At 44.6% G+C, this 15,520-nt stretch overlaps 1 protein-coding gene across 1 annotated transcript in view; it reads left to right on the top strand.

Moving 5' to 3' along the window:
- Positions 1-15,520, top strand: part of LOC147747111 (vitamin D3 hydroxylase-associated protein-like) — a 373,652-nt gene that overhangs the window by 167,441 nt on the left and 190,691 nt on the right. Inside the window, exons 6-8 of the mRNA XM_086952362.1 lie at positions 1,256-1,296; positions 6,061-6,185; positions 14,083-14,208. Of these exons, the coding sequence (XP_086808488.1) occupies positions 1,256-1,296; positions 6,061-6,185; positions 14,083-14,208 (292 nt within the window). The remainder of the gene's footprint in view (positions 1-1,255; positions 1,297-6,060; positions 6,186-14,082; positions 14,209-15,520) is intronic.

The raw sequence follows: 15,520 nt of genomic DNA, 5'->3' as shown, positions 1-15,520 counted from the left end.
AGGATGATAAAGGCAGAATCCTGTCTGGGAGGTGTTAATAATATGCCAGCATGATGAATGTAGGAACGCTGGAATCGCTCAAATTCAATCATGGAGTCTGACGCGATGTGGAGCTCCAATATCAGGCGGCCATCTTGTGTTACGTTGCACGCGACTCCCCTGCACTTATGCCTTTTCTGACATTTAAATGCTAGATGAGAAGCCTAATGCTTCTATGTCACTTTTCATTTATTTCTGTGATGAACTTAAGAGGGGTTTGGCTGGACTCTGTTTCAGGTGCACTCCAATATACCCTAACATGGGTACAACATATATCTAGGCATTTTATTCTGATATATCTGACTGCCCTTACACAGTTGACCAAACTTGTGTAAGGTTGAAAGTAGAGGATAGTGTTAGTTCAGTGAGGGTAACTAAAACCAGAAGCATTCAGGAAGAAGAGGCCTCACCTGAGTGTCACATGCCCTAGCAAGGAAAACGGGCCACTGGGTTGGGATTAATATAAATATGTATTTGTGCTGCAGTGGGCTAGTCACACCCCCTACACTTGATGCATCAATTACAGCTGGACCCCTAGTTCCAGGTCTCAGAGTACCCCTTTCACCCTGTCTTTCCTTCCTTCCATCTTTTACCCCCTTTCAAACTCTCCTCTCTATCCCCTTCATCTGTCTCTCGCTTCCTCTTCTTCCACTTGCTTATTTCCTACCTCCCGTCTCTCCTGTCATCCTTACTGCTGGCTCCTTGCTTTTGCTTTTATGCCGTTTTGCTGATACGTACATTGTTTCCCTTTCTCTCTGGTCCTTAATTTCGTCTGCTGTTCTGTTATGTTCTCTTCTCCACTACTTTCTGCCTCTCACCCTCTCGTTTTCTTTTATCCCTTTACTCTCCTGCATTTCTCCCTTATCTTCTACATCCTCCACACCATTCCTGTTCCCACCGGCACCAAGGCCGGCTCTTTGTTTGAAACGTTCTTAAAGGGCCCCCTCTAATACAACTTATTCTGGTGCAGGGCATTCTGGGTACCTCCGACCTCTGGGACCTGGTGTCACTGCACCACTGGTGTCTGCCCCCGTCAGGAAGGAGATACCGCCTCCTGAGTGCGTCTGCATTGCAATTACTATAGTAGAGTTCACATAGGCATCTGTACCTAATTAATGCCTCTTTAAGTAAAGAAACTATAGGGTGTGAGTTTGAAAGTAATGTTTTAGCTGTAACCTTTCCATATGTCTGATTAACGTATCATGCTTTTTCTTAGCCTCAAAGGAATAGCGGGTCCTGTTCATGGCCTACTTGCAGGTAAATCACATTTTGTTACAATGTCCTTAAGTAAAACCATTTTATCAGACAGTCTTATAGCATCAAATTTGAAGTATGACCAAATCTACAGTGGTGTAATAGTGCTTAGCTGACGAATTGGTTTCTACTACTTCATTTTATTTATTTATTTAATGTGATTTTATAAAGTGCAAACTTTACCCAAAGGTGTCAGCTAGCTTTGCAAAAGGACCATTTACATAACATAAGGATTTCAGAGTACATGAGTTACATAAAAGATACAAGTTGAAAATTCACTCAAGGAAAAGACACAAATAGAAAAATTCTAAATTCACAAAAGAATGGTAGTACGTACATATGTCTACTACAGATACTAGTGGTTAGTGTTGCATATATACAATTTGAAAATTCACTTAAGGAAAAGATACAAACAGAAAAACTCTAAATTCACATAAGAATGGTAGTAAGTACAGACGTCTACTACAGATTAACCCTGGGCAATGAACTCCGCTCCGCTAGCGGAATTCGCTGAGATTTGTTAACTACGTATTCTATTAGAAATAAGGAATACAGGCAAAAACTCTGTTCCTCCACTTAGCAGAGTCCGCTACTAAACTGCACCCACAAATGCTTTGATAAAGCAACTTTACATGCTAAAAAACATATAACCATTTCACAAAAGTGAACTTTGAAAATGAAAAATATCAGGCAATGAGAAAGTTGATGATTTTGGGGTCCCACCTAACCTAGGGGGAGGACCAAGCAGATGCCTTGAACACAAAGAGCATTTCATGCTGAGCGATTCAGTGGTGGTCCCATCCTCTTAGGACTACCCCAAGCACACCTGGAACTGCAGCTTGCTGTAATAATGTAAATGCTTTTGCATTTGACTTGTGAGGGACACCTAGTAACAACTAGTTGAACTGCAGCTCTCTGAAGAATTATTTTTATATTGGATACTATAATATTTACTGCCCCCTGCTAATCTAGTCCCATAATGCTTTGCAGGGCCTTCGGTTGGGATTGTATATTTGCCCATAACTATTCTTGGGGTGGTCCTAAGAGGATGGGACCACCGCCAAATTGTTCAGCAAGATGTGTTCTTTGTTTTCAAGGCATCTGCTTGGTATTCTCCCTAGGTTACGGAGGATCCCAAAATCATCACTTCTCTCCCTGCTTGCTAAATTTTCATTTTCACTTTTGTGAAATGACTATATGCATTTTAGCATGTATAGACATAGATACTTGTTAATTTACCAAATGTATATGAGGTTTCTGTTTTATTAATTGGTAGTCCAACGGAGCGAAGTGTTGCGAAGTTGCGGAATTCACAGAGTTTTAGTTCAACTTTGTGGAATTCCGCGTAGTAGCACCCTGCCAACTACGCCCACTCTTACTACAGATACTAGTGGTTAGAGTTACATATATACAAGTTGCAAATCATTCAAGATTACATTTTAAAAAGCGATTAGGGTTGGACAATTATATATTACATATTAACAGAGCATGACATTCTTGTTGTCGTTCAGGCAGGAGTTCAGGTGGTGTTGCACTGAGGCGCGATGGTCTTGGGTCCGTATGGATCCCAGAAGTGGAGGTGGAGATGGCCGTAGGGGTAGAAGGCTGGGTGATGGTAGGTGGAAGCAGCATGTTGAATCCCCGGGCTGATGTTGGTGTTGATTGGTATTGTGGCTGGGGCCCCACTTCTTTGCTGGTCCCTGCACCGCATACCTTCATCAAGAGAGGCTCTTACTTTGCCTCTGTTTCTCTTTCAAATCCTAATACCAGGAGCACTTTCATTGGATTAAATCACAATTTAGTTCTCAGGAACTATTCCCGTTACAACCGCAGGTCTAGGTGGGTCACAACCCTTTGGTATTATCTTTTCCTTTCCATTGCATGGTAAGATTAGAATGGAATAATATTTAAAAGGATTTCTCTGCAACATATGGCCTTGGGCCACATAAATATGCTTTTGCTATAAACAGACATGTGCATTTGAGGCAGCTACAGTTGAGCTTATGAATTAGATGAGTATTATGACGCTGTTGCTTAGGGTTAGTCAATTCTGGGTTTAAGAGGGGTGAAAGTTGGTGCTGCCTGCATATTAAAATTAATTGGATGCTGTAAGCATCTGGAGGCCAGCCATTGGTAGTGCAGAGTCTATGGCCTAATTATGAGAATGGCGGTACTGTGACAGCCGTACCCGTGGATGGCGGTCCAACCACTGCCATCGCATTGGGCTACCTGCTCGATTACGATGGTGGCGGTGGGACTGCCACGAGACTGTCACCACTGCCAGGATCCCGCAGCGATGGGGAAAGAAGGCAGGAATCACAGCAGTGCTGACACTACCGAGCAGAATCCGGCCTGCCTTTCCAACAAGTATTTCATGGCGAGGACCTGGTCATGAAATGCTTGGTGGAAAGGCATGTTAAGGAGCCCCCATTAAGTTCCCAGGCAGATTTGCCCATGGGGGTGCGTGCAAGGGGCACTTGATGTACCCCCCAAAAGTGAACGGTCGTGCAAGCACTGTATGGCATGCACAACATGATGCATGCCCCAACCTGCACGGACGTGCTGGAGGTGCTGTCATGGCAGCGGTATGCTTTTTTGGCTTTACTATGAGCCAAACATTCCCACCACTGTGACTGCCGCCACACCGCCAGCCCTGGATTCTTTTTGTAATCCGGCGAGCAGGAGACCACAGGCTTGGCGGTCTTCCTGGGACCGTCGCCATGGCGGTCCTAGAGGAAGACAGAAAAATTCATAATAAGGCCCTATGTCTTTTAAATCATGTCAGTTTACCCTATGTCTTTTGCCATTTTAATTTTGTGAGTAGGATGTCATTGGTGTTAACTGGTTGCTGGTTTCTCAAAGGGATGTGAACATGGAACCAGTATGTGAAAAACTTCCAGCTCTTGCTTCAGAATACCGCACTCAAGGTTCATAAAACCTCATTAAATGTTGTCCCTTGCAGTTACATTACTTACTCCTTACTGGACGTTTGGCCCTTAGCACACTGTATTAAAAGAAGCCTTAATGGTTAGATCAGAATCAAAGATTACTCCAAGGTTGCCAATATTGTGCTCTGGGGCTAGGATAGCCCCTGGGAATGGTAACTGGGAATACTTAATTTCACATCGCCCAGCATTTATCTCTGTTTTCATGCCATTTGTATTAAAGACTTTCTTCCTAGTGGAGAGACAGGCAATGTTCCAGCAATATTCATTGTTTGTTTGACTCCCTCCTTTGCTCTTCAGATGGGGGGGTGGTTGGGTAGTACCTGCATACATATACCACTGAGCTGGTGATGTTCAATTACGTGGGTTAATGAACTAATTGAGATGTGCAAGAGTCATTAGGATAAGGGGTGTCACGTGAGCTTCCTTAACCTAGATATACAGGACTCTGTTTCATCTACTGCTTTAGGTCCTCATAGTGCTTCATTGAAACTTCTTGTTGAAGTTAGAGTTGCCTGGCTCTCCTATGGGCTTTTCTTCCAAAATCGCTTCGGCACCCATGCCACAGCCACTTTATGGAGGTAAAACTGTATTGCAAGATATGAACTCCAAGCAGAAATTCGAAATTCAGCAGATTTATTTCATGCCACAATAAATGAATGGAGAAACACACATCTAATGTGAAGTGTATGTGGAATATTAAATAATCATTCTGAGCATGTTTCACCTTAATATTAATTCCAAAATATGATGCTATGAGAATATCATGGCCAACATATCATGAAGGTACATATATAGGTAAGTATAGGTTTACATTAATTAATGTCATATAAATGTACCTTGACTACACACACACACGCATATTGAAGTTATGTTAATGTGGATTTAAGAATAGTAAATGTATACTTATCCATGTGAACTTACCTCCACAATATTTTTGTCCTTGATATTTTGGCTACTATATTTTTGTAGCATAACATTTTGGTAAGTAATATTTTGACATACAGCTCACTGAGAGCTTTGCAGAACAAATATTTAGTTCTCCCTGAATGCCACTTGATCAGTGCTCCATAGCAGAGGGTTCGAGCAGCAAGAAACAAAAGTAAGAAGTATAATCAGCTCATATAAGATATGTTGGCCAACCATCTTAACTCGCTGTTGACAGAAGACCATTAAGGCAAAAATCACATAGGGAGGTGGGCACTTAAATAAATGTTGTTATGGGTTTATGGGTTAGACCCTACATTTGCCTGTACCAAATTCCCTAATAGTGCCTTTTTTCCTTCCATAAATCATCCTTTGAGATACCTCAAGAAACATGTTAGCTGACTGATTGCCCACAATATATAATGATGAACAAGGAAAGAAAGGACATGTAAATCAAGTGTGAGACAATGTAATATGGTCATCATTACTGTGTCTGTGCTGCCTCTTATCTATGGACCAGACAAAATGTCATGTAGAATGTGTGGAACTCCATACTGTTGCCTCCAAAGTAGAATGCACTTACATCATCCAGAGAAAGAAAAGCAGTCTTTAGATAATGGCAAATGTAGGCATGGCCATCAGTGGCTCTTCACATTGATTAAACAGGGACATCGTTTGTAGAAGGAATGAGATCCCATTTTCCCAATCACTTGAAGCCAGCATATACCCTACCAGACAGCTCATTAGTACAGACAGGCCATAAGGGGTTGGTCAGAAAGTGGTCCTTGGATTCGCTTCTGAATATTGTAGAGTTATTATTACTGAGTTGTCTATTTCACATCTAAACAGTTGTTTTATGGTTCACAACAAGTAATGTAATTCTCATTAATTTTAGTGCCAGTATCCATTGGGCCAATGTCCAGGGATGTTGATAGCCTGGTATTGTGCATGAGAGCTCTGTTATGTGAGGACCTTTTCCGCCTGGATCACAATGTGCCCCCAGTCCCTTTCAATGCTGAGGTAAGGAACATCTTAAAATGAATGTACCAGGACACCATGTCAAGAGGATCTCTCTCCTCACTCTGGGTTTAATATGAAGAATGTAAACATGTATATACTTGCAACACTATTCAACAGAATCCATTTTTTAGTATGTAAATTAGCATTACTTTATGAACTCCAAAATTCAGTACACACATTTGAGGCTGGAGTTCTCTGCCCTAGTCTCTCTTATTTTTTCAGCATAAAGATTTCCAGCGCTGGTATGAAGATCTTCACACATAGAGGAAAACATTTTTGAAATACATTCAGGAGGGACAAAGGGAGTGGTGGGAAAATAGGGAATGATTTCTGATATATGGATGATGCTAATGGAAATCAAAGGAGGGACTTGGAAGTGTAGCTACCTGCCAGTACAACAACACACCTACAAGTGAGTAGGATACATGCATTTGAAAAATACAGACTTAGATTAACTACAGTAGTATTCCGCTTACATGTACTCCAGCTAAGCACTACAGATGGCCATCTACTGGTACTGAAAAACACTCCCATAGCATCAGTGGAAGTAGACAATAACACTTTCACAATCAACATGTAGGACACATATTACATACATTTAAATGTTATAATACATTTGTTGAATGTTTTCAATGTTCGAATACTTTTTCTTGTAAAATATTTTTATTATAATCATTTATTTAAAGTATGTATTTTTCCAACCAATGCATTAGATTTTTTATTCAATTTAATTGAAATTAATATAAATAATAATATTGGCAAAAACTTGCAACTAATTGTGTACTATATTCACTTCATCTCATACTGCAAGGAGAGAACCTAGTATTGTAATGATCAAATGTATTAAAAAGTACATATCAATCAATCAACCAGCATTTGTAAAGTGCAACAAGGTCACCCCTGGGTATATCTGGGTTCTGTATCTCAGTAAAAGAGCCAGGTCTTGAGTCTCTTTCTGAAGTATTCCAGTGAGCGGACTGTGCAGAGCTGTAGGGGAAGGTCGTTCCAGGTCTTGACAGCAATGTAGGAGAAGGAGCTGCTGCAGCTGTGAAGGATGCGGTTGGTGCGAGAATGTGCGAAGAGGAGCGCATGTGTCTAGCGGATTAGAGGAAGTTCAGTCGCTGGTTGAGGTAGGCAGGTCCTAGGTTGTGGAGGGCTTTTTAGGTGTGCATGAGGAACGTGAACTGGCATCTTTTCTGGATAGGGAGCCAGTGGAGGTCTCCTAGCTGCAGGGCGATGTGGGTTTAATGAGGAGTTCCAGGATGACTCTGGCTGCAGCGTTCTGTATGGTCTGGAGTCTACTGAGGAGCTTAGTGGCGATTCTGGTGTACCGGGCGTTCCTGTAGTCGAGGCAGCTGGTGACAAGGGCCTGAGTGACGGTCTCTCAGATGTTGGTTGGGATCTATTTAAAGATTCTGCGGAACTTGCAAAATGTGTGGTAGCAGGAAGAGGAGACTGTCTTAACTTGTCATCTCATGGTCAGTTGGCTGTGGAGGATGATGCTGTGGTCCCATGTGGAGGTATTCTTCCCAAAGATCAGTACTTCAGTTTTGTCGAAGAAGAGTTGGAGGCCGTTGTCTCTCATCCATTCAGCTACATTTGTCATGGCATTGCAGAAGTTGGTTTTGGAGTTGGAAGGGTCCTCGGTAAGCAAGAGGGTCAGTTGAGTGTTGTCTGCGTAGAAGATTATGTTGAGTCCATGGGATCTGATGACATCTGCAAGGGGGGATCATGCAGATGTTGAACAGGGTGGGGCTGAGGCATGTTCCTTGTGGTACACCGCCTATGATGTCTTTGGGTGCAAAGGTGACGGGAGGCAGTCGGGTGCTCTGTGTGTGTCCTGTAAGGTAGGAGGCAATCCACTAGAGGGTGTCTTGCTGTATGCATATGTTGTGGAATTTGTTGATTAAGGTGTTGTGGTAGACTGTGTTGAATGATGCAGAGCGGTTGAGGAGAATCAGGGCCACAGTTTCTCCACAATCAAGGAGTGTTCTGATGTAATTTGTGACAGCAATCAGTGCGGTCTCAGTGCTGTGGAGGAAATGGAATCCTGATTCAGAGGCGTCCAGTAGGTGGTCTTGTTCCAACAATTCGATGAGCTTATGGTTGGTGGCTTTCTCAAGAACTTTGGCCGGGTAGGCGAGCAGGGAGATCAGACAATCATTTTTTAGATTGTTGGGGTCTTTGGAAGCTTTGTTTAGAAGGGGTCTGACGTCTCAATGTTTCCATCTGTCCGGGAGGGTTGCTGTGGAGATGAAAGTGTTGAGGATGCTGGTGAGTTCTGTGATGATTGAGTTAGTTGCGAGGTTGTTGAGGTGGTGGGAGCAGTGGTTGGTGGGCGCCCTGGAGTGGATGGAAGACATGAAGGCTGAGGTGGAGGTTGAACTTGGATGTTGGTCATCTTGCTGTGGAAGTAGTCTGAAAGGGTGATGCAGAGAGGGGTGAAGGGTGTTCTGTGTGGCTGCTGGGTTGGAGAATTCTTTGAAAATTCTGAAAAGTTTCTTTGTGTTGTTGGATGCAGAGTTTATGCATGTGATGATGTTGGCTTTCTTGCCTTCTTTGATGTGCCAGGTATAGTTGCTGAGGGATGTTTTGTGAGCTAAGCATGGGCGAATTTTGCGAATCTGGCGTTCGCGAATTTTGCGAAATTGCGAACTCGCAATCCGCAAAATCCGCGAATTCTCGCGAATTTGCAGAATTTTTTTTTGTGTGTTCGCAAGGATTTCTGCCAGTTCGCAAGGATTTCTGCCAGTTCGCAAGGGTTTTGTACCAGTTTGCAATTGCGAACTTACATGTCCGCTCGCAAAGGTCACGATTATGTTGTTTCTACGTCTGGTTCATCATCACAGGTTCCCAGCACCCTCTGTTTCACCCCTGCCACCCTCTGTTTCACCCATGCCACCCTCTGGTACATCAATGCCACCCTCTGGTTCATCATCACTGTAGATTATGGGGGGAAAAAGCAAGCACACCTGCCTGCTTCAACTGACATGAATTAATTTGGGGTTGATTTATTAATGTGTCACTGTTTTAAAATTCCAGTCTGGCACCTGCTTTCTTATCTGTGATTTGCTTTCTGTTGCAGTGCAATTTTTTTTCCAGGACCTTTGTGGCCTACTTGTAGCTATTCTATGAGCCTGCTGTGAGGGTCAGAGCAGGGTCATACAATTGTTGAAACTAGCAACTGAACTCTGGAGGGGCCCTTGTCAGGAAGCACTACAGGGAATGGTTACTAATGATGAGTTTGAACTTTTGAACCTGCTGAATGCTTTTTTTGTGTTCACAAGGAATTTTGCCAGTTCGCAAGGATTTCTGCCAGTTCGCGAGGGTTTTGTACCAGTTCGCAATTGCGAACTTACACCGCACGCCGCAAAATTGTATCACCAAGAAAAAAAAATCCGCTGCGTGCGAATTTGCGGATTTTCGGTAAATTCGCGAGCGTTCGCAGATTGCAAATTTACCGAAAATCCGCAAAATCCGCGAGCGTAACTGATTTTCCGCCCATGCCTATTGTGAGCTCCCTTGTCGGGGGGAGGGGGTTCTTGGTGGTGCGCAATCGTTGCTTCCACTAGTGGCAGTTGCGCTTGGTGGTCCTGTGTTCTGACGTGTACCAGCTGGCATGTTTGGGGATCTTGTTAGATTTTGGAGTTTTGGCGAAGCTGTCGGTGATCAAGGCAGCAAAGTTCTGGATCACTGGTTGAGGTCTGTTGAGTCTTCGGTTTGGGAGGTGATGAGGACCTGTGACCACTTAGTTTCGGTGACCTTGCTCCAGATGTGGTGGAAGGAGATCTGTTGCCTGGTGATGGTGCGCTGGGCATCGGTGATGGTGAAATGTACAATGGTGTGGTCAATCTAGGTGAGTTCTGTGGTATGGCTGAATTTCATTCTGTTGCTGGAGGTGAAAATGGGGTCCAGTGTGTGTCCAGCTTTGTGTGTGGGTTCCACAGTGTGCACCAGTTGGGTGAGGCCGATGTTGTTGAAGTTCTCCAGGAGGGCAATGGAGTTGGCATCACTGGGGTCGTCGATGTGGAAGTTCAGGTCGCTGAGTAGGATGGTGGTGGAAGTTAATTGCTAGGGGGGCAAAGAGGTTGGAGGTGGCATTGCAGATTGTTGCTCAGGGTCCTGGGGGTCTGTAGGCGAGGGTGCCTCTTTTTGTGGTCTTCATGTCGGTTTGTAATAGAAAGTTGAGATGTTCCATGAAAGGTGTGGGGTTGTTGTTGGTGATGGTGCATCTGATGGTTTACTTGAAGATGATGGTGATGCTTCACCTTGTTTGTTGACACAGTGTTGGTGTATCATTTTGTAGCCTTCAAGAATGGCAGTGGTGATGTCAGAGTTTGAAGAGGGGTTGAGCAAAGTTTTGGAGATGAAGGCAACGTCTGTGGAGAGGATGGTGATGGTGTATAAGATTCCTTGTATTGTGGGCAGTAGAGATGTGCGATCTTTCGTAGGTTGTGTCACAGAAGTGGCAGTGTTGGCATGTGAAGGTTCCATTGGTGGATTGTGGGGAGGAGTAGACACAGCTTATTCATCGTCTGGGGTCCAGGTCTAGGAGTTCTTGGTGGTGTACCATCAGGTAGCAGGAGGGCCAGGGAACCTGGTGCTGGGGGTTGTCCAGCCGGTGTTGTGTTGGCGACCTACCCATTACACCTGTTTGCTGCATGGTAGTGTGGCAGCCTCCATTAAAGATCCTGGTGGGTGGTCCAAGTGCAGGTGGTGCAGGGGCAGAGAACAGCTGCAGCACAGGGGCAGCAGGCAGTGTAGGGACGGGGGCAGCAAGCAGCTGAGGTGCAGCAGAAAATGCAGAGACAGGGGCAGCAGGCAGACAGGGATGCAGGCAGCGCAGGTGCGGCAGACAGCGCATGGATGGGGTAGCAGGCAGCACTGGGGCATCAGCAGCAGGCAACAATGGGGCAGCAGACAGCACAGGGACAAGGGCAGCAGGCAGTGCAGGGGTAGCAGGCAGTGCAGGGGCAGCAAGTAGCACAGGTACAGGGGCAGCAGACAGTGCAGGGGCATGGGGTACAGCACCTTAAGCCAGGGGAACAGACAAAAGAGGGGTGGCCCACAATTATGCCTGCCCTTGGCCCAGGCTTCACAAGGGCCTTCACCCCGCACATGCCATGATGCAGGAGCCGCAGGTGATCTTTATCCTGAACCGGGAGGCGATAAACAGTGACACCAGGGATGCTGGGAATTTAAGCCCGGTCAGGTCAGGTCTAGGTGGCTGGCATAGCCAGGTGGTGGGAAAGGGTCTTCAGGCGCTCTCTAGTCATGAAGCAGTCAGGAAACAGGAGGGGAGACACCTTAAAGAGGTTCTTCGTGACACTAAGGGGCTGATTAGGATGGCAGTGAGACCGTCACGACAGCCCTTCGGTGGTGGTCCTACTGCCATCCTAAGCATGTTTTCCACCTCAAGACAGGTGGTTTGTTGGCGGTCAGCCAGACCGACTGCCATGCATCTGACGGGCACCGCCATAGACATTACGATGTGCCTTCCTGCTGGCCCTTTAATGGCAGTGAACCTGCCACTAAATGGCTGGCAGAAAGGGACATTGGGGGCCCCTAGCGGGCCCCCTTTACCCTCTGGACCCCTTTACCTCGCAACATATGCCTGCACCATGTGGCAGGCACAGTATGGTGCCTACAATGTGGTACGGGGATGTGTGCAGAGTCCCTTTTTTGCATTGCGGCTGGTGCTGCAGCTAGCAGCACCTGCTACAATTCAAAATATAGGCATTGCAACTGCCTACTGCGGGACCGCCGACAGCATGTCGCGCGCAATGGAAAAAATCCTATTCTTTGCTGGAGGTTAATAGACATTGAATTACCAATGATGGAAACTATGTACCTAAGGACAGTTTGACCTATCTAGCCTTCAATGCTTTTTTCTTAATGTCATGTTTTTTCCAAGTCCTTATGGGAATTGACAGTTTTGTCTATACCTTGCACACCGGTATGATCATAGGATTCCAAGTAATCCATTTTTGAAAGATTGAAAAGAGGCAACTTAAAGCTATGCATACCAGCTTGGAGACAGTTGATGTGGTGGTGGCCTGAAAGCGCTCTGAACTCAATTTTAAAAATAGACACTTACAGTTGGGCCATAGAGATATGCGATTTGATTACAAGAAAGATCAGAGCTACTGCTTTTGCCCTGTGTTAGCCCTCCAGCTATCTTCCTGCCCCCAAAACTACAAAAAATGTAATCATGTAGAGTAGAAGCTGTCAGGATTCTGGTGCACAAAAAAGTAAAAATCATTCATAAGCAATCTATTGCAAGATTGGTCACTAAAGGCCTGTACTGAGGGTTTTAGCGTTCGCAATTTCAGTAAATCAGAGAGTTTGTGAATACTAAAACTCTTAGCGATTCAGAATGATTTGGAAAAGGTTTTCTGAATCATTAAATGGTTTAGGAAACCATTACGAATCGGCGTCTGAAAGGGTCTCACTGTTGACTTAACCACCAACATTATTATCACAAGTAGGAGAGCCACTATTAACATAGAAACAATGGAAGCAGTTATTTGACTCCTACTTAATTGCTATTGGTGGGGAGAAGTTTCCCTTCTTCGAGGATTGTACCCTGAATAGAAACTTACATTACCAATTAACTAAGCTTATAAAATGATTGAAACAAAGAGTAACTGTAAGATATCAGGTGCTATCAATTTGCTGAAGATTTCTGGGACATCACAGAAGACAAGGCCGCATGCAGTCTTGTGTGATGCTAAGGAACTCTGAGATAACAAACTTAGGGGCATATTATCAAGCACAGCGATAACATTATTGCCGCCTTAGCGGCAGAAAACTGCTGCTAAAGCGGCGATAATGTGCTTGATAATACGCCGTAGAGAATTCCCATAGAAGCCCATGTTCCCACTAGAACATGGGCTTCTAGGGAAATTCACAAGGGCATATTATCAAGGCCATTATCGCCGCTTTAGCACCGATAATGTTAACACAGGGTTTCTTGATAATATGCCCCTTAGTCTGATGTCACACTTTTGCAGGTACAATATTTTTGTGAATCAACCTACACAAGCACAGTTTCATATACACTTTCAGTAAAGACTGTTAGGAAACAAAGCAAGCTGTTCATGCATGAGTACATCTATTTTAGTAGAAGCCAAATATGTTGTTGAATTCTTGTGAGCCTCCACTTTTTCTGTGAAATGTAGAGACATTTCCATCTACCACTTCTGCATGTCTTGATAGAGACCAGTAAAGAAAGAAACATAGGGCCATATTATCAAGAAAGGGCGACACATTATCGCCGCTTTTATTGTTAGGAAACTGCCGCTAAAGCGGCGATAATGGGCTTGATAATATGCCCTTGTAAATTCCCATAGAAGCCCAGGTTCTTGTGTAAATCTGGGCTTCTATGCGAATTCACAAGGCTATTATCAAACCCATTATCGCCGCTTTAACAGCAGTTAATGTATCCCCCTTTCTTGATAATATGACCCATAGTGTTATCAGACATCTATGTAAGCAAAAAGAGCAGTGTGATGTCAGTGGAAACCAGTCTACAAACTAGTAATTTCAGGGTACCAGCGGCATGTCACCTCATAGTACCAGCAATTATGGGTGCAGATTTTGCATGCCGCAAGTATTGCACAGCTCATATTCTGAGCATTGGAGTTCAGAACTAGACTAATACGAGTTTCTATCCCCTGTAAAAATATGACAAAATGCAAACCCTTTAAGTAATGTAATGGAATATGACCACACAACAATTTAATCCACATGTGAAAAGACCTCATTAGATACTCGATCAGATATACAATAGATGGGGGCTGTTTATATCTGAATGTGAATGAATTGTTTACAATTCACTCTTTAAAAACATTCTGAATATAACACTTTGGCTTGTTCATACCCTGTTTCCCTCTAGGTCTACTCAAGTTCTGCGCCACTAAGGATTGGATACTATGATTCAGATGGCTATAACATGCCGGTTCCATGTATGAGACGAGCAGTCCAGGAAACCAAAATTCTCCTTGAGAAGGCCGGCCATACGGTTAGTACATGCTGGCTGATAATGCAGCACAGTACATTGCTTACATAACTAGTATTCAACCCAGAAGAACTCCTCTCCACCATGTTCAAATGTCATGATGAAAGCGTTTTCTTTTTATTTAAGAACGGTGTAAAGATAACAATACATTTGCATATCTATTATAAATTGCTCCTAAATTGCTCCTAAATTATTAGTCATGATACTAAACAGATAAAAAATAAAAAGTTGCTGGTGTCTAACAATACCCAAAGCCAATCAGTTTAATCCCGAACAAACTTGGAATTTGACCCAATCATCCTCTTGCTTAGGACATTGCCATTAGACTTACCTACATAAGTCTGCCTCAGGATGGCGAAAGTCTCCAAGTACTTGGGGAAAACATGGCGGCCGCAGGCTAGAGCGGACCCCTTCCCCAGCATTGCTACACTTACCGGCGCGTTTGCACGCATGTTGAGGCTCCAAGCACGAGAAATGGTCGCGTAGCAGGAGAGGAGTGAAGAATAAACCTCCAGGTAAGTTTGGCCGGTTTATTTTGCAACTACCGGCTCCGATGTGTTTTGGCGTGGGTGTGAGACCCCGCCCCTCCGCCTTCCTGCCGCAGTCGAAGCATGCAGCTGTGGAGCTGAGGCACATCCGCAGTGCGGCGGCTCGCGGGCTCCTCCGAGGGAACAGCAGCAGTGATAGAGGAGGCGGCCTGACGGCGGCGGCTGGGATTCACCCTGCATTTGCCTCCTTTCGCCCTGCAGCTGGCACAAAGAAGAGCGTCGTCGAGAGAGAGAAGGAGGAGAGAGAAACGGGGTCAGGTGAGGTGACCTGTGAAAGTTCCGAATTTTTTGGCGGCGCATCTGTGCACGGTGAGAGTCATGTCGGGGACTTGGTAAAGGGTGTTGAGACTCCCCTTTCTAATCCCGGTAAGAGAACAAACAAAAGACGGACTTCCAAAGGTAAAAAGTGGTGGAAAGGATCTAAAGGTTGTACACACTAATTGAGGAGGGAGGGAAGGGTGATTTAGTACCTATTGCACCAACAGGAGAGAGTGAGGCTGAGGTGGAAGCAGTGGCCGAACCCGATAGAGGTAGGCATAGTGCAGGTGTCAACCAAGGGAATAGGAGCAAAGAGGAGGGTAAGCTTTCTAAAGTTAGTAGTGGCCTTCGGAGAGGGGTTAAGAACAAGCACTCATTAAACAGTGCAGTGCGCATTACCCCCTCTCTGCGCTCTTTTTTTAAGGTTTTACTGCAGGTATTGGATATATTCCCCGAGAAGGCAATCGAGCACAGTACCAGCGCCAATATAAGGATGGATGAGTCCTCCC

Source organism: Lissotriton vulgaris, chromosome 1_1 (assembly GCF_964263255.1).
Source record: "Lissotriton vulgaris chromosome 1_1, aLisVul1.2, whole genome shotgun sequence".
Classification (NCBI taxonomy): Eukaryota; Metazoa; Chordata; class Amphibia; order Caudata; family Salamandridae; genus Lissotriton; species Lissotriton vulgaris.
This window is presented reverse-complemented; position numbering and strand designations above follow the sequence as displayed.